Source organism: Pezoporus wallicus, unplaced genomic scaffold (genome assembly GCF_028554395.1).
Source record: "Pezoporus wallicus isolate ANWC-B61680 ecotype Strahan unplaced genomic scaffold, APGP_CSIRO_Pwel_v1 contig_14384, whole genome shotgun sequence".
NCBI lineage: Eukaryota > Metazoa > Chordata > Aves > Psittaciformes > Psittacidae > Pezoporus > Pezoporus wallicus.
The window spans coordinates 1-24,163 of NW_026636564.1; the positions used below are offsets into that span (position 1 = coordinate 1).

At 49.5% G+C, this 24,163-nt stretch overlaps 1 protein-coding gene across 1 annotated transcript; it reads right to left on the minus strand.

Moving 5' to 3' along the window:
- Positions 1-3,273: 3,273 nt before the first annotated feature.
- LOC130594590 (ribonucleoprotein PTB-binding 2-like) lies at positions 3,274-24,157 on the minus strand. The gene is made up of 3 exons (XM_057400577.1): positions 23,980-24,157; positions 15,815-15,881; positions 3,274-3,914 (listed from the first exon to the last, which is right to left on the minus strand). The coding sequence occupies exons 1-3, from the start codon at positions 24,148-24,150 to the stop codon at positions 3,400-3,402; spliced, it is 753 nt and encodes a 250-aa protein (XP_057256560.1). The 5' UTR covers positions 24,151-24,157; the 3' UTR covers positions 3,274-3,399.
- Positions 24,158-24,163: the final 6 nt, after the last annotated feature.

Sequence of the window (24,163 nt, forward strand, 5' to 3'; positions counted from 1 at the left end):
CCCTCCATGCGCTTTGTTTAAACGCTGACCTGCCCAAATCCCCAGCAACAGAAACTCGGCAGCTTGGCTTCAGGCTGATGGGGGAATTGTCAAGAGGAATTACAAATCCCTGCGTGTTTTCGAATTTCCAGGCTCTTTAACACCACTCGGGGCAGGAACTCCCATCTCAAGATCCACCGCCGCCAGAAAAAACACCCCACTCCCGGGCTGAGCTCCTCCACCACCACTGAAATACCACCTGAGGGCAGCAGTCCCCCGGTAGTCTTAGGTCCCCTCCCATCCTTATTTCCCTAGTTCTTCTTATTGTTATTCTTGTTGATGCTATTGTTCCTGTTAGTCTAGCTCAGTTTTACATTATTCTTTAGGTGTTGTTATTGTTAGTTGTTGTTATTAGTAGCGATAGGATTTAGGTATACCTTAGGAGATAGTAATAGGATTAATGTGTGTTAGACAGAATTCTTCTTATTAAGATTAGTATTACGTTGACCTCCAGCTGTTATTATTATTTATTCTTATTATACCATCACACGTTATTGGTAAGTACTGGGGTTATCAGTACTACGCCCCTGGACGTCAGTCAATAAACTCTATCACTCTCAAGTCTTTGGGTTTCCCATTCTTACTGGGGGCAGGGGCTGGCAGTGGCGCTGACACTGAAATCCTCACCCCTGCACTATTCCCCATTCCTGTCCAGTGCCTGAGCACCAAAATCAGTCCAATGGAGTCTCGGCGTTCCCCATGGCAAAAATTCCCCAGGATGCGCTCCCACTGGTCAAAGTTGTGTAAAAACCATCTTCTGAAACAACAAAGCGCAGTCCCAGTGACTCTCAGTTTCCCCCAGAAAGGTTCTCAGAACATTTTGGGGGTCCTAATTACTCCCAGAGTCTTTTGAGGGGCTCCCTGTTACTCCCAGTTGACCCACACAGGTTCCCAGTATCCCCCAGGGGTTCCCAGTATCCCCCAGGGGTTACCTCATTGCCTTCACAAGGCTCTGGCACGCTCCCAGTTCCCCTTAAGGGGCTTCCAGGCACCCCCAGGGCTTGCCTAGTGGTCCCAGGTCTCCAAAGCAGACCCAAATGAGAACTAAAGGCAGCAGGCACCACAAGCAGCCCTTGAAATGATCCTGACCATCCAGCTCCCTACAAGTACTGTCAGCTCCTCCCTGCTGGATTATCCTGCTCAAGATTTTCAGAACATAACACACAAGGAAGCACCAACATGGAATCACTCAGCATATACAACCACAGAGCAACTTAGAGATCCCCATCTGCCTCACTTGTCCAACCCAGATTCACCCCCCTGCAAGGGAAGGGCCAGCTCTGGTCACATGCAGACTTCTCATCCCATCTCCCAGCTCTGCCTGGAACACTTTGCTCCTGAGCACCGACAAGAAGAAACACCACAAAGCAGAACCACCCATCTGGAGTACTAAGGCAGGCAGGTATCAGAGAGTGAGACAGCACTGTAATGCCTAGGAACAGCCAAACCCACTTTTCCAGCATACGTGTGTGACTCATAAAACATGGCACTAGAATGAATTTCAAATGCCACATCAATGTTCAAACACAAGATTTTCTCTGTCCTTTCATAATGCTCAAACAATACACGTCTGGCTGGCAGAAAGTTGGCATTTAAGTTGCAAGGATATAACTAAAACCCCAGGCTTTTACCCAAAATGACAGAATAAAAATAGCAATCGCATCTTTAGGTTCTGTCAGGTGAGAATTTCCCCTCCTGTAGGGGCTGTGAATGGCTGCAGTTTGTTAGAGCTGCTGCAGCAAGGCTGGAGAGCGGCTACCTTCTCTCAACCGTTTCCATAGAGCAACACTCACTATGGGAGATAAAGCCCTTGTTACGAAGAACCGAATCTCTCTGCCCTTTCCCAAATCACAGCATTTGTGCAAGCATCTTAACCCAGACAAGTACTTTAGGGCTGCTGCTACCTACTCGAGTTGTAACTGAGCACGTCAGGGAGCGACATCAGTCAAAGAACAGAAACATGACTCCAACTTCAAAACCACAGAAAAATCCTTTCAAACGAGCTGACACAAACTTCCTTACGTACTGGGCATTGAAGAGGGTTAAATCTGAGCATACACTGGAAGAAGGTCTGCCACATTGAGAATTAAAACTCAGCACAGACAGAGGTGTCAATGAAACAAACCCAAATCACAGAACCCCAGACTGCCTCGTGGTGGAAGGAACTGAAAGCTCATCCAATTCCAACTGCCTGCCACAGGGACTTAGAAAATGGTTCTATTAGGACTTGTTAACATGTGTGTGTGTTTAACAACCACACAGTCTCCACTCTTTCTTTCTGCCGAAGGAGAACAAAGGACAGTGCTTAAACCATCTTCTCTGACATCGAGTTTGGTTACAGAATATGCAAGGCTTTCAGCGTTTTCCCTCCGCACTTTTATCACCTCTCTTACAGACAGGGCAATAGAACCCAAAGGTTCTACAAAGATAAATGTAGACTTTGCCTCCACTGACAGAAACACTCCAGAAAAATCTTACTGACAGGAAAAGTTTCAGAGCGCTTCAGCAGACAGAACGAGGGAGGGGCACCCATGGATGGGGCTTATTTTAAAGAGACAGCCTTTATTTAAAGGACTTTGCTTTGCAGCTCTTACAAAGTAAACATTACAATACTTTTTCCCCCCACAAATAAATGAAAACATTTCAAATTTCAAAGGCAATCCCGTCGACTGATGGATATTTTGAAAGGCAAAAGAAATCTCCAACAGAAACAGGCAGCTCCATGAGAACGAGACTGCAAACATTCTGCTCTGTCACTCCAGCTCCTTAAGAAAAAGAAAACTAAGAAACAAAAAGGACGTTTTTCACCCAGGCTTTCCTTGACAGCAGTAAGGCAACTCCAGGAGATCTGAACGAGCTCCTTGGAGATTACAGATACTGCAACTGGCAGTAACATCTAGATCCCAAGCTACATCTTCTTCAGTTAGGGAAAAACAACATCTGATGTTTGCAGACATTTCTTAAATATATGAATTACACACACACACATATGTGTGTTTATATATATCTTCTCCACCATCTAAACTGTTGCACTTGTGGTACTCATAGACTCACAGGCTTGCTTTCTTTACTGAGCAATAAAACCAACAGCCATGCGCACTTCAAAGGCTCTCTGAAATATTTCTAAATTGGCTTTCAATCCAAAGCACGAGGAAGGGGATGTCCTACAAACATTTTACTGGTGCTCACAGGAGTCTTCTGCACAATCCCCAGCTAACACCCAGCACCACTGCAAACAAGCACCAAGAAAGCAGCTGTACCACAGCATACATCACACTGCAGATGCAGAACCATTCACTACTTACATGAAAAACACAAGTATTAGGAAGCAAGCAGGGAATCACAGAAATACAGAGCTACTTAAATCACAACCCTGACCTTCCAGAAGATACAAATTGAACATACCTGGCAGAACACAGGTTTATACTTCAGGGAGAAAGCTTGGATCAGTTCTTTGGAGTCAGCACAGTCTTTCTGAAATTTCTCCACACAAAGGCACTTAGAGTGAATAAGATTTGGGGTGAGCTGGTTCACGTCCATCCACTGTGCAAAGAGAGTGCTCTCCTCCAACTGCTTCCCCAGAAGTTCCAGCCTGGCCTTGGCAGCGGAGTCCTTCTTCATGTATTCCACAAAGCCGTAGCCCTTGGAATGGCCAGTAACTTCGTTATAGACCAAGAAACACCTCTCAACACTGCCATACTCATGCACAAGTTCTTCACACTCTTCCAAGGTAAACGAAGTGGGTAAATTGGTAATGCACAGCAAAGCATCTGTCGGCTGCAGTTGCACTGATATCTCTTTTCCCCAAAGAGAATACTGGTGATACTTCCCAATGGCGTTTTGTGCCTGCTCTCCATTCAGCAGAGTGATGAATGCTGGAAGAGACCAAATCAAGATACATCAGAGAATCACAGAATCCCAGACTGGCCTCGGTTGGAAAGGACCTTAAGATCATCCAGTTCCAACCCCCTGCCACGGGCAGGGACACCTCACACTAGACCATGGCGCCCAAGGCTCTGTCCAACCTGGCCTTGAAGCCACAGCTTCTCTGGGCACCCTGTGCCAGCGCCTCAGCACCTGCACAGTAAAGAACTTCTGCCTTTTATCTAACCTGAACTTCCCCTCTTTCAGTTTGAGTCACAGGCTCAATCCCAAATTCTTTTCCCTGAAGATACAACACAGGTGGTTTTTAATACCTGGTATTATCAACATCATGAGGAATAAACTCAAAAAGGGACTACAGAAACACAGACACACATGATCTCACCACTTGGAGCACAAAATGTTGTATTTAGGAATCAAAAGTCAACACATTACTAATTCTACTGAAGTTGTTTGATGACAGTAGCTGTATCTTCTCCCTCTGGGCTTACTGGATCTGTTGAGGGTTTCCAGTCCCCAAAGCATTTCACAGTCAAAACCAGGAAGAAGCTGGAAGCACCTCTGGAAGTCTTCTTGTCCAATCCCCGCTCAAGCAGGGCCACCCAGAGCTGCTTGTGCAGGGTCCTATCCAGATGAGTTCTTAGGATCTCAAAAGAGGCAGACTCCACATCCTCTATGTTTAACCCGTAACAGTGCGGGTGACCCGCATGGTGAAAAAGTGTTTCCTGATGTCCGGATGGAAACTCCTGCGCTCCCATTGCATGTCCTGCCTGACACCGGTTCAATTAGAGGATGTAAGAGTCTGCGCTGAACCAAGCAGCTGGAAGATAATGCAGGTGTTATCTTCTACTGACAAACAGATGTGCAAAGCACAGGGAAGTCACGGAAAAACTTGGCTTTAGTTCACAGACAGACAAACGCACACCTTGCACTTCAAACTGAAAGAGGATCAGCACAGCCAGGCACTTGTACAGGCAGGCTGGGCCAACGGAACATGTCTTCTATGCCAAAGGTATTAAAGACAACCTCCAAAACCATCAGCAAGGATGACCTGCTGCTGTCAAATTTCTTTAGACTTTACTGAGCTCCTCTTCCCACAGATCCCAGAGGTAACAGCATTTCCTCACCCAAACCCAGCCATTCTTTTTAAGGATTTCAAAGAATCCCAGACTGGTTGGAAGGGACCTTAAAGCACATCCAGCCCCAATCCCTGCCACCTCCCACTAGAGCAGCTTGCTCCAAGCCCCTGTGTCCAACCTGGCCTTGAACACTGCCAGGGATGGGGCAGCCACAGCTTCTCTGCACCCTCCAAGGGAAGACCTTTTGCCTAAGAGCTCATCTCAGTCTCCCCTCTGGCAGCTTAAAGCCATTCCCCTTGGACTGTCCCTGCAGGCCCTTGTCCCAAGCCCCTCTCCAGCTTTCCTGCAGCCCCTTCAGGCACTGGAGCTGCTCTCAGGTCTCCCCTTAAGGAGCTTTCTCTTCTCCAGGGTGAACCAGCCCAGCTCTCTCAGCCTGGATCCAGAGCAGAGCTGCTCCAGCCCTCGCAGCAGCTCCGTGGCCTCCTCTGGACAAACAGTACATTTTCATTTCAGTGCCTGTGTCACATTATGTGTGATTAAGCTGTGTCAATTTACATAAGGGTGGAGGGCAAGGCCAAGGCATTGGGGGTCCCCACAGCAATGCAGCCTCATTTGTCCTTTGCAGCGGGGCCGGATAATTCCACACAGGCTCCAGGATAGGGATGCAACCAGACCAGGGCTCCTGCACGTTTCCAACCCATCAGTCTGCCAGGCAGCTCTCAGGGCCCTGCAGCACAGGTAAAACACTCCTGCTCTCTACCCCATCCTGGGTTTCAAGGCACTTCCGAAAGGAATGTGCAAAGGGAAACTATAAAATCCTCTCCCACTGGAAGTTCCCAAAGGGATCCTGGCAGCTGCACTCGTGATGGCATGGCACCGTCACAGCCAACCCACAGCTCATAATACTCCATGTCACAATGGGGCTCATGACACAGTCAGCCCCAGACCCCTATAAAAAGGATGCACCAGTGCAGACAGGCGGAGGAGGAGACGAGAGAGCAAAGACTCAGAGGCTCCCACACACCCACAGCACTTCTGCACCGTCCTCAGCCTACACACAGCCAGAAGCTCACCACAGCCCTTTGGCACATGGAGAGATACAGCACCCACTGGATCTCTCCCATACTCAGGTCCCAGGAAAACCTCAAAGGTGCCCACAGCCACTGTCACCGACAGCTCCACAACATCCACACTGCCCATACCCTGTTGTAGTCCTACTCCCAGAAAGAAGGTGCCCAAAGACACTGGCAACAGCAGCGCTGCTACAGCAACATATCTGGAACTATTCTGGTTCACAGGAGGCTGAAAAGAACAGTTGGGGAGATGAGGATCTGGACAGCAAAAGAGACCCTCGCACCACTCCTGCTCTTCTCATGGCCAAGGAATAGGCAACAGAATGCTCATCGTAGGCCTCAAACAGGTACAAAAAGGACTGCATCAGCCCAGACTGGCAGCAGCGGAGGCACCAGAGGGGGTGCTGAGAGCAGAGGCCAGGCCCGGGAAGGCCACAGCAATGCAGTCTCATTTGTCCTTTGCAGCTGCACTGGACAACTCCACACAGGCTCCAGGATAGGGATGCAACCCGACCAGGGTTCCAGCACGCTCCCAACCCATCAGTCTGCCAGGCAGATCTCAGAGCTCTGAAGCACAGGTAAAACACTCCTGGTCTCTACCACATCCTGGGTTTCAAGGAGCTTCCGAAAGGAATGTGCAAAGGGAAACTATAAAATCCTCTCCCGTTGGAAGTCCACAAAACAGATCCTGGCACCAGCACTCCTCATGTCACAGCACCATCACAGCCGACCCACAGCTCCATGTCATGTCAACCCGCAGACTCCACGTCACAATGGGGCTCGTGACACAGTCAGCCCCAGACCCCTATAAAAAAGAGGCACCAGTGCAGACTGGCAGACGAGACAGCAAAGCCTCAGAGGCTGCCACACACCCACAGCACCTCTGCCCCGTCCTCAGCACGCAGACAAGAAGTGCCAATGCTCATGGCCAAAGGAGACTGCTACCACCTAAAGTATCTGCTCCCCACCCAGGCAACACTGGCAGCCAGAAAGCGCCCGCAGCCGCGGACAATGGGAGCTTCACAGCATCCACAGCATCTCTCACACGTCCTCCTGCAAGGCTCCAAGAGAAGGTGCCCAAAGCAAAGCGAGAGCTACAGCCACTCATGTAAGTCTTCCACAGCCAGGCCTCTCATGCAGCAGGATGGTACCTGCACCCAAGGAGAAAAAGACATCCGTAACACCCAACCTTCCTATAATCTCGGCCTCATCCCAAAGACACCCAGAAGGTGCCCACACTCATGGCCAAAGGAGAGCTGCACCACCTAAAATATCTTTAACCCACACAGGCCACATGAGATAGGGCAGCCACAAGGTGCCTGTAAGCATGGACAATGGGATCTCCTCAGCATCCACAGGGTCTCTAACACATCCCCCCTCACAGCCTTGGGCAAAGCGAGAGCTACAGCCACTGATGTACCCCTTCCACATCCAGGTCTCACATGCAGCCAGAGAGCACCTGCACCCATGCAGAAAGGGACTTCTGCAACACCCACTCCTTCTGTAAGCTCATCCTCATCCTACAGACAGAAGATGCTCCCAGGGATTGGAGATACAAAGCACCCATTCTACCTGTCCCTCATCTAAGTCCAACACAGAGCACAAAGGTTCCCACAGCCACAGAGAAAAGGACCTCCAGCACCACTCCTGCTCTTCTCATGGCCATGGAACAGGCAACAGAATGCTCATCGTACGCCCAAAACCAGTACAAAAAGGGCTGCACCAGACCAGACCTGCAGGAGCGGAGGCACCAGAGGGAAGGCTGAGAGCAGAGGCCATGAAGGGGAAGGCCACAGCAACGGCACCGCTGCCTACAGCAATGCAGCCTCTTTTGTCCTGTGCAGCTGCACCGGACAATTCCACACAGGCTCCAGGACAGGGATGCAACCAGACCAGGGCTCTTGCATGCTCCCAACCCAACAGTCTGCCAGACAGCTCTCAGTGCTCTGTAGCACAGGTAAGGAGTCCTAGCATCTACCCCAATCTGGGCTTGCAAGAAGCTTCACAAAAGGATGTACAAGGGAAAACTTAAATCCCTCTCCCACTGGAAGTTCCCAAAACAGATGCTGGCAGCACCACTCCTGATGGCATGGCAGCGTCAACCTTTACAACAGACCCCTACGGAAAGCTGCAGCTGCCCACACTGGCACAGAAGGAGATGAGAGAGCAAAGACTCAGAGGCTACAAAACACCCACCTATCCCTGCCCCTTCCTCATCCTACACACAGGAAGAGCTGTCAATCTTCATGGCCACAGGAGGGTCCTGCCACCTCAAGCATCTGTTCCCCATGCAGGCAACACTGGCAGCCAAAAGGTGCCCATAGCCATGGACAACAAAGCTCTGCAGCATCTCTCACACGTCCTACAGCAGCCTAGGAGAAGGTGCCCAAAGCAAAGCGAGAGCTACAGCCACTCATGTAAGTCTTCCACAGCCAGGGCTCTTATGCAGCCAGATGATACCTGCACCCAAGGAGAAAGGGACACCTGTAACACTCAACTTTACTGCACTCTAGGCCTCATCCCAAAGACAGCCAGAAGGTGCCCACCCTCATGGCCAAAACAAAGACCCACCTCCTCAGGTATCTGCAACACAAACAGGCCACATAAGACAGAGCAGCCACAAAGAGCCTGTAGCAACGGACAATGGGAGCTCTTCAACATGAGCAGGATCTCTAACACATCCTCACTCACAGCCTTAGGCAAAGCAAGAACTACAGCCACTGATGTACCTCTTCCACATCCAGGTCTCTCATGGACCCAGACGGCACCTGCACCCATGCAGAAAGGGACTTCTGCAACACCCACTCCTTCTGTAAGCTCATCCTCATCCTACAGACAGAAGATGCTCCCAGGGACTGGAGATACAAAGCACCCATTCTACCTGTCCCTCATCTAAGTCCAACACAGAGCACAAAGGTTCCCACAGCCACAGAGAAAAGGACCTCCAGCACCACTCCTGCTCTTCTCATGGCCATGGAACAGGCAACAGAATGCTCATCGTACGCCCCAAACCAGTACAAAAAGGGCTGCACCAGACCAGACTGGCAGCACCTCAGGCTCCAGAGGGAGGGCTGAGAGCAGAGGCCATGAAGGGGAAGGACACAGCAATGGTGCTGCAGCCCACAGCAATGCAGCCTCATTAGTCCTGTGCAGCTGTGCCGGACAATTCCACACAGGCTCCAGGACAGGGATGCAACCAGACCAGGGCTCTTGCATGCTCCCAACCCAACAGTCTGCCAGGCAGCTCTCAGTGCTCTGTAGCACAGGTAAGGAGTCCTAGCATCTACCCCAACCTGGGCTTGCAAGGAGCTTCACAAAAGGATGTACAAGGGAAAACTTAAATCCCTCTCCCACTGGAAGTTCCCAAAACAGATGCTGGCAGCACCACTCCTGATGGCATGGCAGCGTCAACTCCAGCACACCCAGACCACATCACAAAGGACATAGCCACAACCTTCACAACAGACCCCTATGGAAAGCTGCAGCTGCCCACACTGGCACAGGAGGAGACGAGAGAGCAAAGACTCAGAGGCTACAAAACACCCACCTATCCCTGCCCCTTCCTCATCCTACACACAGGAAGAGGGGCCAATATTCATGGCCACAGGAGGGTCCTGCCACCTCAAGCATCTGTTCCCCATGCAGGCAACACTGGCAGCCAGAAGCTGCCCATAGCCATGGACAATGGAGCTCTGCAGCATCCACAGCATCTCTCACACGTCCTACAGCAGTCTAGGAGAAGGTGACCAAAGCAAAGCGAGAGCTACAGCCACTCATGTAAGTCTTCCACAGCCAGGCCTCTCATGCAGCAGGATGGTACCTGCACCCAAGGAGAAAGGGACATCTGTAACACCCAACCTTTCTGCAGTATTATCCTCATCCCAAAGACACCCAGAAGGTGCCCAACCTCATAGCCAAAAGAGAGCCCCACCTCTAAAATATCTTTAACCCACACAGGCCACATGAGATAGGGCAGCCACAAGGTGCCCGTAAGCATGGACAAAGGGATCTCCCCAACATGAGCAGGAATTCTAACACATCTGCACTCACAGATTTCGGCAAAGCGAGAGCTACAGCTACTGATGTACCTCTTCCACATCCAGGTCTCACACGCAGCCAGACAGCACCTGCACCCATGCAGAAAGGGACTTCTGCAACACCCACTCCTTCTGTAAGCTCATCCTCATCCTACAGACAGAAGATGCTCCTAGGGATTGGAGAAACAAAGCACCCATTGGCCCTGTCCCTCACCCAAGTCCAACACAGAGCACAAAGGTTCCCACAGCCACAGAGAAAAGGACCTCCAGCACCACTCCTGCTCTTCTCATGGCCATGGAACAGGCAACAGAATGCTCATCGTACGCCCCAAACCAGTACAAAAAGGGCTGCACCAGACCAGACTGGCAGCACCAGAAGCACCAGAGGGCTGAGAGCAGAGGCCATGAAGGGGAAGGACACAGCAGTGCAGCCTCATTTGTCCTGTGCAGCTGTGCCGGACAATTCCACACAGGCTCCAGGACAGGGATGCAACCAGACCAGGGCTCTTGCATGCTCCCAACCCAACAGTCTGCCAGGCAGCTCTCAGTGCTCTGTAGCACAGGTAAGGAGTCCTAGCATCTACCCCAACCTGGGCTTGCAAGGAGCTTCACAAAAGGATGTACAAGGGAAAACTTAAATCCCTCTCCCACTGGAAGTTCCCAAAACAGATGCTGGCAGCACCACTCCTGATGGCATGGCAGCGTCAACTCCAGCACACCCAGACCACATCACAAAGGACATAGCCACAACCTTCACAACAGACCCCTATGGAAAGCTGCAGCTGCCCACACTGGCACAGGAGGAGACGAGAGAGCAAAGACTCAGAGGCTACAAAACACCCACCTATCCCTGCCCCTTCCTCATCCTACACACAGGAAGAGGGGCCAATATTCATGGCCACAGGAGGGTCCTGCCACCTCAAGCATCTGTTCCCCATGCAGGCAACACTGGCAGCCAGAAGCTGCCCATAGCCATGGACAATGGAGCTCTGCAGCATCCACAGCATCTCTCACACGTCCTACAGCAGTCTAGGAGAAGGTGACCAAAGCAAAGCGAGAGCTACAGCCACTCATGTAAGTCTTCCACAGCCAGGCCTCTCATGCAGCAGGATGGTACCTGCACCCAAGGAGAAAGGGACATCTGTAACACCCAACCTTTCTGCAGTATTATCCTCATCCCAAAGACACCCAGAAGGTGCCCAACCTCATAGCCAAAAGAGAGCCCCACCTCTAAAATATCTTTAACCCACACAGGCCACATGAGATAGGGCAGCCACAAGGTGCCCGTAAGCATGGACAAAGGGATCTCCCCAACATGAGCAGGAATTCTAACACATCTGCACTCACAGATTTCGGCAAAGCGAGAGCTACAGCTACTGATGTACCTCTTCCACATCCAGGTCTCACACGCAGCCAGACAGCACCTGCACCCTGCAAAAAGGGACTTCTGCAACACCCACTCCTTCTGTAAGCTCATCCTCATCCTACAGACAGAAGATGCTCCTAGGGATTGGAGAAACAAAGCACCCATTGGCCCTGTCCCTCACCCAAGTCCAACACGGAGCACAAAGGTTCCCACAGCCACAGAGAAAAGGACCTCCAGCACCACTCCTGCTCTTCTCATGGCCATGGAACAGGCAACAGAATGCTCATCGTACGCCCCAAACCAGTACAAAAAGGGCTGCACCAGACCAGACCTGCAGGAGCGGAGGCACCAGAGGGAGGGCTGAGAGCAGAGGCCATGAAGAGGAAGGCCACAGCAACGGCACCGCTGCCTACAGCAATGCAGCCTCTTTTGTCCTGTGCAGCTGTGCCGGACAATTCCACACAGGCTCCAGGACAGGGATGCCACCAGACCAGGGCTCCTGCACTTTCCCAACCCAACAGTCTGCCAGGCAGCTCTCAGTGCTCTGTAGCACAGGTAAGGAGTCCTAGCATCTACCCCAACCTGGGCTTGCAAGGAGCTTCACAAAAGGATGTACAAGGGAAAACTTAAATCCCTCTCCCACTGGAAGTTCCCAAAACAGATGCTGGCAGCACCACTCCTGATGGCATGGCAGCGTCAATTCCAGCACACCCAGACCACATCACAAAGGACATAGCCACAGCCTTCACAACAGACCCCTATGGAAAGCTGCAGCTGCCCACACTGGCACAGAAGGAGACGAGAGAGCAAAGACTCAGAGGCTACAAAACACCCACCTATCCCTGCCCCTTCCTCATCCTACACACAGGAAGAGCTGTCAATATTCATGGCCACAGGAGGGTCCTGCCACCTCAAGCATCTGTTCCCCATGCAGGCAACACTGGCAGCCAAAAGGTGCCCATAGCCATGGACAACAAAGCTCTGCAGCATCTCTCACACGTCCTACAGCAGTCTAGGAGAAGGTGCCCAAAGCAAAGCGAGAGCTACAGCCACTCATGTAAGTCTTCCACAGCCAGGGCTCTTATGCAGCCAGATGATACCTGCACCCAAGGAGAAAGGGACACCTGTAACACTCAACTTTACTGCACTCTAGGCCTCATCCCAAAGACAGCCAGAAGGTGCCCACCCTCATGGCCAAAACAAAGACCCACCTCCTCAGGTATCTGCAACACAAACAGGCCACATAAGACAGAGCAGCCACAAAGAGCCTGTAGCAACGGACAATGGGAGCTCTTCAACATGAGCAGGATCTCTAACACATCCTCACTCACAGCCTTAGGCAAAGCAAGAACTACAGCCACTGATGTACCTCTTCCACATCCAGGTCTCTCATGGACCCAGACGGCACCTGCACCCATGCAGAAAGGGACTTCTGCAACACCCACTCCTTCTGTAAGCTCATCCTCCTCATCCTACAGACAGAAGATGCTCCCAGGGACTGGAGATACAAAGCACCCATTCTACCTGTCCCTCATCTAAGTCCAACACAGAGCACAAAGGTTCCCACAGCCACAGAGAAAAGGACCTCCAGCACCACTCCTGCTCTTCTCATGGCCATGGAACAGGCAACAGAATGCTCATCGTACGCCCAAAACCAGTACAAAAAGGGCTGCACCAGACCAGACTGGCAGCACCTCAGGCTCCAGAGGGAGGGCTGAGAGCAGAGGCCATGAAGGGGAAGGACACAGCAATGGTGCTGCAGCCCACAGCAATGCAGCCTCATTTGTCCTTTGCAGCTGCACTGGACAATTCCACACAGGCTCCAGAACAGGGATGCCACCAGACCAGGGCTCCTGCACACTGCCAACCCAACAGTCTGCCAGGCAGCTCTCAGTGCCCTGTAGCACACCTAACGAGTCCTAGCATCTACTCCAAAGTAGGAGCTACAGCCACTCATGTAAGTCTTCCACAGCCAGGGTTCTCATGCTGCCAGATGATATCTGCATTCATGGAGAAAGGGACATCTCTAACACCTACACTGTAACCTCCTCCTCTTCCTACAGACCTAAGATGCCCGTGCTCATACGCAATGGAGTATCAATGCACCCGTTGTACACGTCTCCCATCTAGGTCCAGCAGGAAGCTCACAGTTAGTCACAGCCTTGGAGAAAAGGACCTCCGCAGCACTCACCATGTCTCTACCCTGTGCATGACCACAGACCTTCAAGAAGTTGCCCACAGCTGGAGCCAAAGCCACAGTTACGCCACGCCAAGTAAGTGTACCACTCTTACTTTGCGAAAGAAAACCCCAGTTTCTCTCCCCCATGCAGGTCCTGCAGGCAGCCAGATGATTCCCGCAGCGTGGTCGATGCCTTCCCAGAGCGCTTTACAATCTCTCCTGCCCAAAGACGTGCATCAGCGCTCACACCAAGAAGACATGGTGTGCAAACTGGCAACATGCTTCTCAAATACCATAAAATGGCACTTCTGATTTACATGGGTTTGCTCTCCATTATCTTCACGCAGCATCACCTACTTCTCTAACAGGATACTCTTCGGTATTCTAAGTATAGTTACGTAAGAGTTACAGATAGAAGACCAAGTCTTCATTGGGTCTTTTCCCCAGTGTTTGAGGTCATGCAGAGCTACTTCCCCAAGCTGATCCCTTATCTTACATTAGTTTGTGGAATAAGTGAAACCTCGGGACAATTCAGAAGTTCTCATTGGAACCCTGAATTCTACAGACCCTACAAAGTTCCAAATACACCTATTAAACTAAAAAGGCACCAAACCTAGCTAAAAGAACCCCAAACCCAAACAAAACAAAACCTAAAACACACAAATATAAACCTCAACACAAACGGAATTCCTTACACCAACAGTCCACACTACAATCTCTAGGTCCATCTTTGGATGGATGACTGTTCCGCTGTGTCTGTTGGCCAAGACAGACTGAATACAAACACAACACCCCCAGACACGGTCAAAACCATGAGCAGAACCTTTGCTTCTTGCACAGCAAAACTAACACCACAAATAGTCTCTAAGATAAAGAACACGAGCAGGAAGAGCTGAGAGGCTTGAGAATTTGTTGAGGCATCCCTGCCCATAGCAGGGGGGTTGGAACTGGACCATCTTAAGGTCCTTTCAACCCTAACTATTCTGTGATGCTATGACTGGACAGCCATGGTGATTCTGAGACAACAGGGCCTCTGAAGATAGTTCTATGGCCTTCATGAACTCGGAGATAAAGTAATTTAATTACCCAACTAAGAAGCCAAGACAAAATGAAGCACCTGCAGTGTATTGCTGTCACAGTCATGCAGGAAAACATACAAAACATCACATGAATAGGCAAGGAACTACACATATACACACACACGTACATATACACTTGAAAACCAACCCAAACACACACAGTAAAAAAACTAGTTATATATGAGAGCATCTACATTAAATGACTTCATCCTGCCCTCACTCTTTCCAAGTCTTTTCAAGTGTTTCCTTTCATGCTGAACCCAAATGTTCAGTCTATTGTTAGAGACTATAGTACCCCCATACAAACTGGCCTTATTCCAGAGGCAGAAATCCAATTTGCAGGATAATGGGACAGTAAAGCACAAATTTTGCTCCTCAGAGGTAGGTGTCAAGAAACACCCTTATCCTCACAGAAGCCTGGGATCCATCTATCACAGCTCCTGCACTAAGATTTCGTCCTGAAAACCAAGGCTGCCTCAGGACATAGCCCAGGCTGTGGGACCTCTGCTGACCTGCAAGGACAGGAACCTGCAGAGAAACATTTGTCCATTTCCGTACCTCACAAGCACTAAACTCCACGAATCCCCTATTTAGAGACTTCACTTGTAAATGGAGGCTCAGACTTCAACAATTCAGGAATTAATGGAGGACATGTCCTTCAAAGAAGGAAATAATGGCTTGGGGCTTGTATTACCTGCCACAAACGCATCAGCAGCTAGGTGCCTTTTCCTCTGATCAAGTCACAGGCACATGCGCTTTGCTCTAAGGGAGGCCCGGGACCAGTACATCAAGGAAACCAGACAGCTGAGGTTAGCTTCGTCCCAAAGAGATGCTCACTAAAGAATACCCTGGGATACACCACAGGGGCCCTACCTACTTCGGGCTGACATCAGTGGAGTTTCCAAGTTCCCACAGATTTCCGTAGAAGGTGACAAACTATGCAGCCAAAAAAGGCACTGAGGGACAATCAAGCTATGCGATGGCACAGAAGTCAATGGTTCCATACATGGCAGATGATGCTCCTCACTAGTTTCACCACAGAGCTCAAACGAATGACACTGGAAGACGGTAAATTCTTACCTGTTCTTTTAGTTCTGTCCACGTAACAATACTTGATTTCATAATCTTTAAATAAGTCATGGATTTCCTGAAAGAGAAAAGCACAAGTAACATCAGAGAAATAACTCAATAGACCACAGAAGTGGATAAATCCATCTTCATAAAAAAAAAAAACAAACCAAACAAAACACTTTCACAATAAACTAAAGATTTCACCACAGAAACCCTATCAAACAGTTGGTTTAGAGCTGCTTATACTATTGCAGCAGTCAAATCAAAAACTGGCTGAGTTTGATTCATTTACTTTTCTTTCTATAAAGTCACATAAGCACAACAGGGTCACCCGTTGAGTGTCTTCTGATAAAGATAAAGAACATCACAGCTCATTCAACAGAAACCCCCCCAACGTTTCTTATGTACGTCTCTAAAACACCACACAGACAACAAATACCGGCAGCACCACATCATGCAGTTCACTGCGGGCAGGCAATGCTGTCATGAGATACAACAGCTGCTTCGGTTTCCTGGAAGGGCTCAAGCTCACTTGAACACATTTTGCTCTTTCAATGAATATTCTTTCAACTAGCAGGTAGAGAACGGTGTCTTGAATACCCCCTGGAAAGTATCTTCTATCAGTTACTGCACAGATGCTCAATGAGGAATCCATCCCAAGAGCATTATTTACTCCTACTCATTAATGGGAAGAGAGCAGGAGTGTGGGAGGGCTGGTATAGGAGCAAGTGTAAGAAGTGTGCACCGGTTTGCAACAGCTACTCCTCACCAAGAGCAAGGTGTATGCACACGTCTACAATTTAGTTCAGCGGTGAGAATGCAGAGGTGAACATTAATCCTCCCCAAGAAGAAACCACAAGTAGCAACCTGCATCGGTTTAGTTGGATAAATCCCACACACAACAGCAAAAGGCCATTTGCGTAAGCAAAATAATCAACCAGCTTTGTGGGAAAGCTTAAATGCAGCCCCTTTCCAATTGCCCAGCCTACATGTCAGTTTGCTAATACAATAGATATAGCCTAAAGGTTAATTGGGCTCCCCGTGACCGGTATCAGGTATATACCTTTTAGTCAAGCGGGCACCAATCTCTAGTTTCAGTACTTAACAGCTGTCAAATACTGCATTAATAAAATATGGGAGCAGTTCTCCAGCTCCCAGACATCCTCTCATGGGATGTGATGAGGATGTGGCTTCTGAAGAGCCAAACAGGCCAGGCACAATTCAAAGATTCAAGGCCAGCAGGAGACTTGACTGTGCACATCTCTCTAACAAGAATTAGAGGGTACTTCATCTCAGTCATGAGAGGCTGAGGAGACACCTTCTGCACAGGTTTGTACAGCTCAGCTCTATTGTGGCACTCAACACTGCAAAGAAGTTATTTCTGTCCCACTTCACAGAAAGGGGACACACCGACCTTTTGTATTTCCTATATTATGTTACAAGTGCAACTCTGAAAGTTTCATAGCATTAAGTAGCAGGAAATATTCTTTCACTCTTTCCAAAGTCATCTGTGAATCAGATGACTCCAAAGGATTTCCAAGTAACTGTTTGACACTTGAATTGAGAGGGAAAACAGCCTGCACTGAACACATCTCTGTGCATAACGATGAGGTCTCATGTAAAAAGCGATGACAGCATACAGAAGATTTAAAATGAAAACCTGCTTCAAGGCTTGCAGGAAGGCGACTGCTCTTGTGCTCTCATGCCCCCCATGGCAGGGCACAGACCTTTACCTCTGCAACTGGGTTCTGTCGTACTTCACTGAAAGCATTTTTCACATGAAGTGTTTGTGACGATCAACAAAACCAAAACACACTGTGCCAGCTCTTGAGCAAATGTAGATTCCTTCCAGCACCTACCACCACCATGGCATACACCAACGGAGAAGCCATCACGCTGACCCACGCTCTGCTCTAGTACAACTTTTTACCCTCCCAGGTTATCCTTACCATGCTACTGCCTTGGGCTGGCCAACAACACAAGCGCTCACCACTTCCTATCACATCAGGTTTAGTAAAGCTGTAGTAATAGACTTGGTGGTGGTACCACATGAGAGCAGAGGCTGCTATCCCCAAGCACCACCACTTTTGTCCATGGTCACAACATCCACATCCAAACCACCTGCTGACCACTATCAGTGTTTTTTACACATAACATTTACAATACTGCTGCTCCTAAAGGACTTTTTCCTCTTCTATAAAGGAATCAATTTACCAGCCTAAAACCCTCAAAGTCCCTATAACTGCTCAAGTTCAACTGATTTTCATTCTTTCAATGAATATTCTTGCAACCAACAGCTAAGTGTGCCCAGAATACCCCCCTGGAAAGTATCCTCTATCTTTTTATCATTAACAATCAGGATCTAACTGGTTTAACTGCACCATATTATAGGTTGCCCAGGGAGGCTGTGAATGCTCCATCCCTGGCAGTGCTCAAGACCAGGTTGGACGAGGCCTTGGGTGACCTGGTTCAGTGGGAGGTGTCCCTGCCCATGGCAGGGGGGTTGGAACTAGATGATCTTAAGCTCCCTTCCAACCCTACCTATTCTATGATTCTATGATTCTACATTAAGTCTAAACAAAGCGGCAACATCACCAGCATGGTGCGGGTCGAGCTGCCGTGAGAGTCACACACTGAATGTTAGGCTAGATGATAACAGTTGGACACCAAAACTTGCAAGCAGCTATAAAGCTATGTGGTAGACATCCAGCAGCCGTGGATCCTGTGAAGCTTCTAACACAAACACTGTTTATAGAGGTGCCTATCGGGGCTCCAAGGAGCCATTTGTACTTGGCTCCTCAACCTGATGTACAAATCGGCACCGATGCCTGGGCACAGAGGTGTGTTTGTGCCCAAGCAGTCCCTGACAGCCAGATCCCAGGGGATGTGTCCCTGGCCAAAGCAAGGATGATACGTACTGCAGGAAGAGAGAGGAGGAAAGCAAGAGGAGAAGAGGGTTTGCTCAGAGCAACAGTACTTGCATAAACACGTGGGCCATGCCAGCAACACTAACTAAACATCTTGGAACAGAAATGGAACTTATAATACTTAGCTATTATACAGCTCCTTAAACCTTCAGAGTTCTTGTAAGCAGACTTTGAAAGGTGGTTAATCTTAGCATCAGTAAATACTAAAATCCTAACTAGAAAACAAGCAGCTCATACTTCAAAATCAGCAGAAAAAGCAAAACCTGCTGCATTCAAGGTTTTTTAAGAGAAACCACCAGTAAATACAGGCTGAATATGCTTTAAAATGTATTATTTATTACTGTAAGAAAAGTGGTCTTGAAATTCTTCAGTTCTTGGCCTGTCCTGTCTTGTCTTGGGTAGAAAAGCGCAAAGAGGAGCTTTTAGCAGGTACTGTCAGTTGGAAATTTGCCTCTCTCAAACACACAGAATTCCTGTCTCCCACAGGATCTGTCCCTACGCTGCATTATCTGCACTGCTTTCAATGCAAAGGAAGGGAGTCCTTAACAGGCACATTCGCTCTATTTATCAAATTAAGAAACTCAATGGATCATTTCTGATAGAATCAGCTTTTCACACCCAGGATCTCACAGCACAAGAGAAGAAACACGTAAGAAATACTCAATCATCATCTGGAACAACACACCCTCTATAGAAAGCCTACAGCACCTTTAACTCTCTCTAGATATAATACTGGATTATGTTCTTCTGGCAACAAAACTATTTAACAATTCTAATGGTGCCTGGCCACATTTCTACACTTCACTTTGGTGCTGCTTCCAGTAAAAACAATCCACAAGCCTGGTCTATAACTTGGCTCTCATTAAGTAGCTGAAGGCCTAAACTTCACATGCATGTTCTTGAAACAGGAATCAATTCTCTTTCAAGTAGCTGAACTAAATAATATGTTTGGCTAACAAAGGACGTTGAAATCATCTCGTAACTAAAAGAGACTTTGTTTTCAGTTGCACAGGGAAGTGGAGGACTGCTGAGGAAAACGCTTTACGTTCATGAATGATATAATGGGGGGTTTACTTCATTTCAGACCACTAAATGCCTGAGTCCAGGATACAACACATGGATTTCACTGCAGACAGAAAACTAGAAACAAAAAAGGGAGGAAAAAAAAGGTAAGAAGCAATAGAACACCAACACAGTTTAAAGTAACAATCGGAGGGGAAATCCCAAAGGCTCTGTTGGAGAGCAAGAAGCGGAGTCCACAGCACCGACAAAAAGGTCAGATAACAAAGCACAAGGACTGATGCAAAGGGCAATTCTAAACAGCTCCTGTCTACTAACGACCACAGAGGTTGGAGCTCCTTCAATTTTCACCAACTGGGTATGGACTGCCACATAAATCCCCCCTTGCTCCTAACAAGGACAATGGCAAAGATTACGCTCACTGCACCATACAGCATGTTCTCTTGTTTGACAGATTTTCAAGGTTTGTTTCAATGGTGTATTAAAGACAGTTCTCAGGTGAGCAACGACTGCAGGATCAAGTCCAAGATGTGCAGCAGATGTCTACCTGCCCAGGCACCCAGGAATGCTGAGCACTCAGGTGTGTCCTAAAGCTCAGCACGTGCCCTCTTCACATCCGTGAACAGTCACAAACTCTGACACCTGAACTACAACCAAGGCTGGGATTCTAGGCCATAAACTGCTTTGGGGCAAATCTCTTTGTTTAAGAGACCGCCAGCTCATTGCCAAGCACTCACCAGAATGAACCACTACAACCAAGCTTACCTGTCATTCTCTTGGCAAACAGTCTTCATACAAACATCACAACACCGCAACGCTGCATCAGAGGCTAATCATGCCAACAAGACACCAACAGGCCAATCTTACCTGACTGCCTTACTGTAAAACACCATGCGGCACTGCCCTGCTAGGATTCCTCAGATCCTGCTTACACTCCTTCATCCTAATGAGGCCATAAAATGGTTACTCTGGAACGAGCACCTAACACTTCCCCACTGCTGCAAGACGAATTCCAAGTTTGTATGTCCTGCAAAGGCTTCCCAAAGGCTGTGAAGGTTGGAATGCAGGGTAATGTTCTTGATGCATTCCTCGATGAAACGGGAGGGCCTGTTGGGACCCTTCATGCAGCCTGGCCCATACTCACTACTGAATTCTCTGTAAGACACAAGTCACGGCTACAGGATAACCTCAAAATCTCACGTACATTCAGAACAACATTTGGGGTCCCACTTTCTTGGTACCTGGTGTGTTACCACATCACACATCTCCCTCAGCTTTGGACAAAGAGCTTCACATTGAGGAGTGTCCCCTAAGCAGAACAAAACACTGAGCCCAGTTTGCATACAGTTTGTATATAGCTACAGGATAGAAAAACATCAGATCGAGGGAGGGAAAACACAACAGGAATTGATCTCCTAAGCTGGTTTACTCACAACCCTGGCCCCGCTAACAGGAATTACAGCAGCAACAAGTGCATTTCTGTCTCCTTTCACAGGTTTAGCCATCTAAAAAGTAACACAAAGATATCCATGGTCCCTCATCTCAAGATCATGGGAGGTTACAGCAACAGTAGATGTCCATTTTTAGGCCACTGTCACATCACACCTTTGAGAACATGCACGGTTCAGGTACTGTGCTGGCAGAATCAGACAAGGATGAATATGAGGAACCAACTGGCAACTCTGCAGGATTTCACCACAACAGGGCAGTACAAACTCACCTGACTTGCCAGATAAACAGTAAATGCAGACTTTGCCTTCAAAGACCAGTGAAGGTGCTAACAGAAATGGTTACTGCAGGTCTGTCACAAAAATACCTTTCCCCACGGTAGTGAGAGAACTGCCTGAATAAATACCAGCCCTGCAAGGACATATTTGCAGGCTCAGCTATAAAGCCCAATACAGAAAGAATCTTCTTGACATCACTTGGACTTAGTTTGCTCCCCCTCTGGACTTGTTTCATACTGACACTCAAGGAACAAAGCTCAGCTTTCTAAGACTACAAACGTGGGGCACTCTGCTTCTGGTTCAGAAACTTCATGGCTAAGTTACATTTCTCCTGTGGCCTGTAGAGTAATCTGGTTTTAACTGGGTTTAGCACAGGTGGAACTCCAAAGGTAAGAGAAGATTACAAGTACAAGAAGAAATAAAGTTAATAGGTGGCTCCAGCTGGCTCAGGATAATGTTTGTTACCTAATTTCACTCTCCACGTACTAATAACCAACGACAGCAAACCCAACACTCCAATGATTAGAGATTGGTAATTTCGTTGATGAAACCCTGTTCCAGAAGCCTCTGCTGTATTTTAATGATGCTTCTCTTTCTCAGTGGTGAACAAACTGGCCAGGTTAGCAACAGTTATCTGATTTTACTTGGCTAACCAACCATTTCCAGAAGAAACCAGCAGACAAAACACCTCTGCACTGTTTAACAAGGGCACTAATTTCACCTAAGAAATGGTAAGTTCCATGGTAACTTAATGACAGCCAAATACACAGGTATGCTTAACATACCTGACCACAGACAGCCTTCTCCTTTCCAAAACTGCTCCAGGACACAAACTTCACCCCTACAGCACAACTCTTCTGCTTTTACACACCAATGCCAACAGCCCAATGATGTTAACAATTCAAATGCCATCTCCCGAAACTGGGTTGCAGGATCTGTACATGGTGGTACTGTTCTAGCCTATAACAGGGGAACATCAGAACCTTACACGCACAGGAAAAGGCGTCCCAGGGCTACTTTTAAAGTCATCAAAACAAGATGGCAAACATCCAGAACACTGTGAGCCTGCCAAATCAGACCTGCACGCTACTATTTCTCTGTAGCATTCTTTGCCTGACCAAGCAATGCCAAACTTGACAGCTCGATGTGCTTTGAACCGTGCGCGTTCACGAAGTACCTGCTGCGTGCAACGGGAACAAGGAACACAGCTGTCTGAGTGGCAGACAAAGTGCTCCTGCTCTGGCTATCCACAGCAAGCACCCTGGCATACGGCAGTAAGCTCGCTCTGTCAACACAGTCACTGGGATGGCTTCTTGAAGTGACCACGAAGATGAGCAGGGTTCTCCAAGCGGTGACTCTGCTCATCCATCAGGCCATCAGGCTGCGAGAAACAGACGCGAGGCTCTGCATGGAAACATCGTGTGGGATCAGAGCAAAACTGCCCCAACCTACAGCTCCAAGGGCCTGCAGTCACACCACAACGCGGCCAAACAGAACTAAAGGCAGCGCATACACGAGAACAAAACATCCAGTGCAGTGGCAAACTGGGCAGGCTGGCTCCAGTTACACTGATCGCTGAGAGAACCTAACAGGAAGGGCCCCTCTGCACTGGAGATGCACAGAAAATGAGAGCGTACACGTGCTGCACTTACCCACAGGCAGTAATATCGCCTGCGCTTTAGGAGGAGAAAGAAAGAGAGACAAGGAGCCCTTTAGAATAAAAGCTGTCATTATATTGTTATACTCCTGCATCAAGTTGAACGGTTGGGGCTGCCGAAGCGACCGCGCAACCAAATCGCCTCAAACTCTGACTCACCCGCACTGAAGAGTTCGCTGCTCTGCTCCAAATAGCAGCAGAATTGTCCCAAACCGGCGAGAGATCGCAGGAAAACACTTTCCTGCCTGCGCGCTGCTCAGCTCAGGGGCAAAACCAGCCGGGCTCGAAGCTTTTCACCTCTGCTGTGACACAGATACCGGATGGGCCGCGGGACCTTAAAGCCGCCCCGCCTGTCTGGAGATGGCGAGCACACAGGTGTCACCTCAGCACCGCCGCTAACGGCCCCCCCAGCCGCTGCTGCCCTCAGCAGCAGCCACACGTGTGTCATTCATTACCGCACTCATTAGCCTGCCCAATTTGCACACCTTGTGCAGAGAAGCGCGGAGCCCCTCAGCCCCCTCTTTCCCCCCCGTCTGCTGCTCCCTCGCGGCCTGGGGCCCGACCCCGGCACCCACAGGCGGGGAGGAGGGAGCCCAGCCCGGCCCGGCCTGGCCTCTCCTCGCCTGAGCCCCCGCTGGGGAGGGCGACGCTTCCCGCCGCGGGGAGGACGAGCTGGAGCCGCTCTCCGCAGGCACCGCGGCTCCCGGCACTAACAAAGAAGGCGTCGGGAGGGCCGCCGCTCACCTCAGCCACAGCGGCCCCGGGGGAGCGGCTCCCCCGCGGCTCCCGGCCCCGCCTCAGGCGGCGGCAGCGCGGGCGGAAGGGAGGCGGCGGCGGCCGTACCTGGCTGCTGCTCTCGGCCGGCAGGTTCCTCAGCAGGATCTTGCGCCTGTTGCTCAGCTCCCGCCGGGTGCTCTCCAAGCGCTTCGCCACCTCCTCGGGGGCCAGCGGCGGCCGAACCCCCCGCGGTGGCTCCGCGGGCAGCTCCGCGCCGCGCTCGGCTGCTGCCGCCATCTTGCAGAGCGAG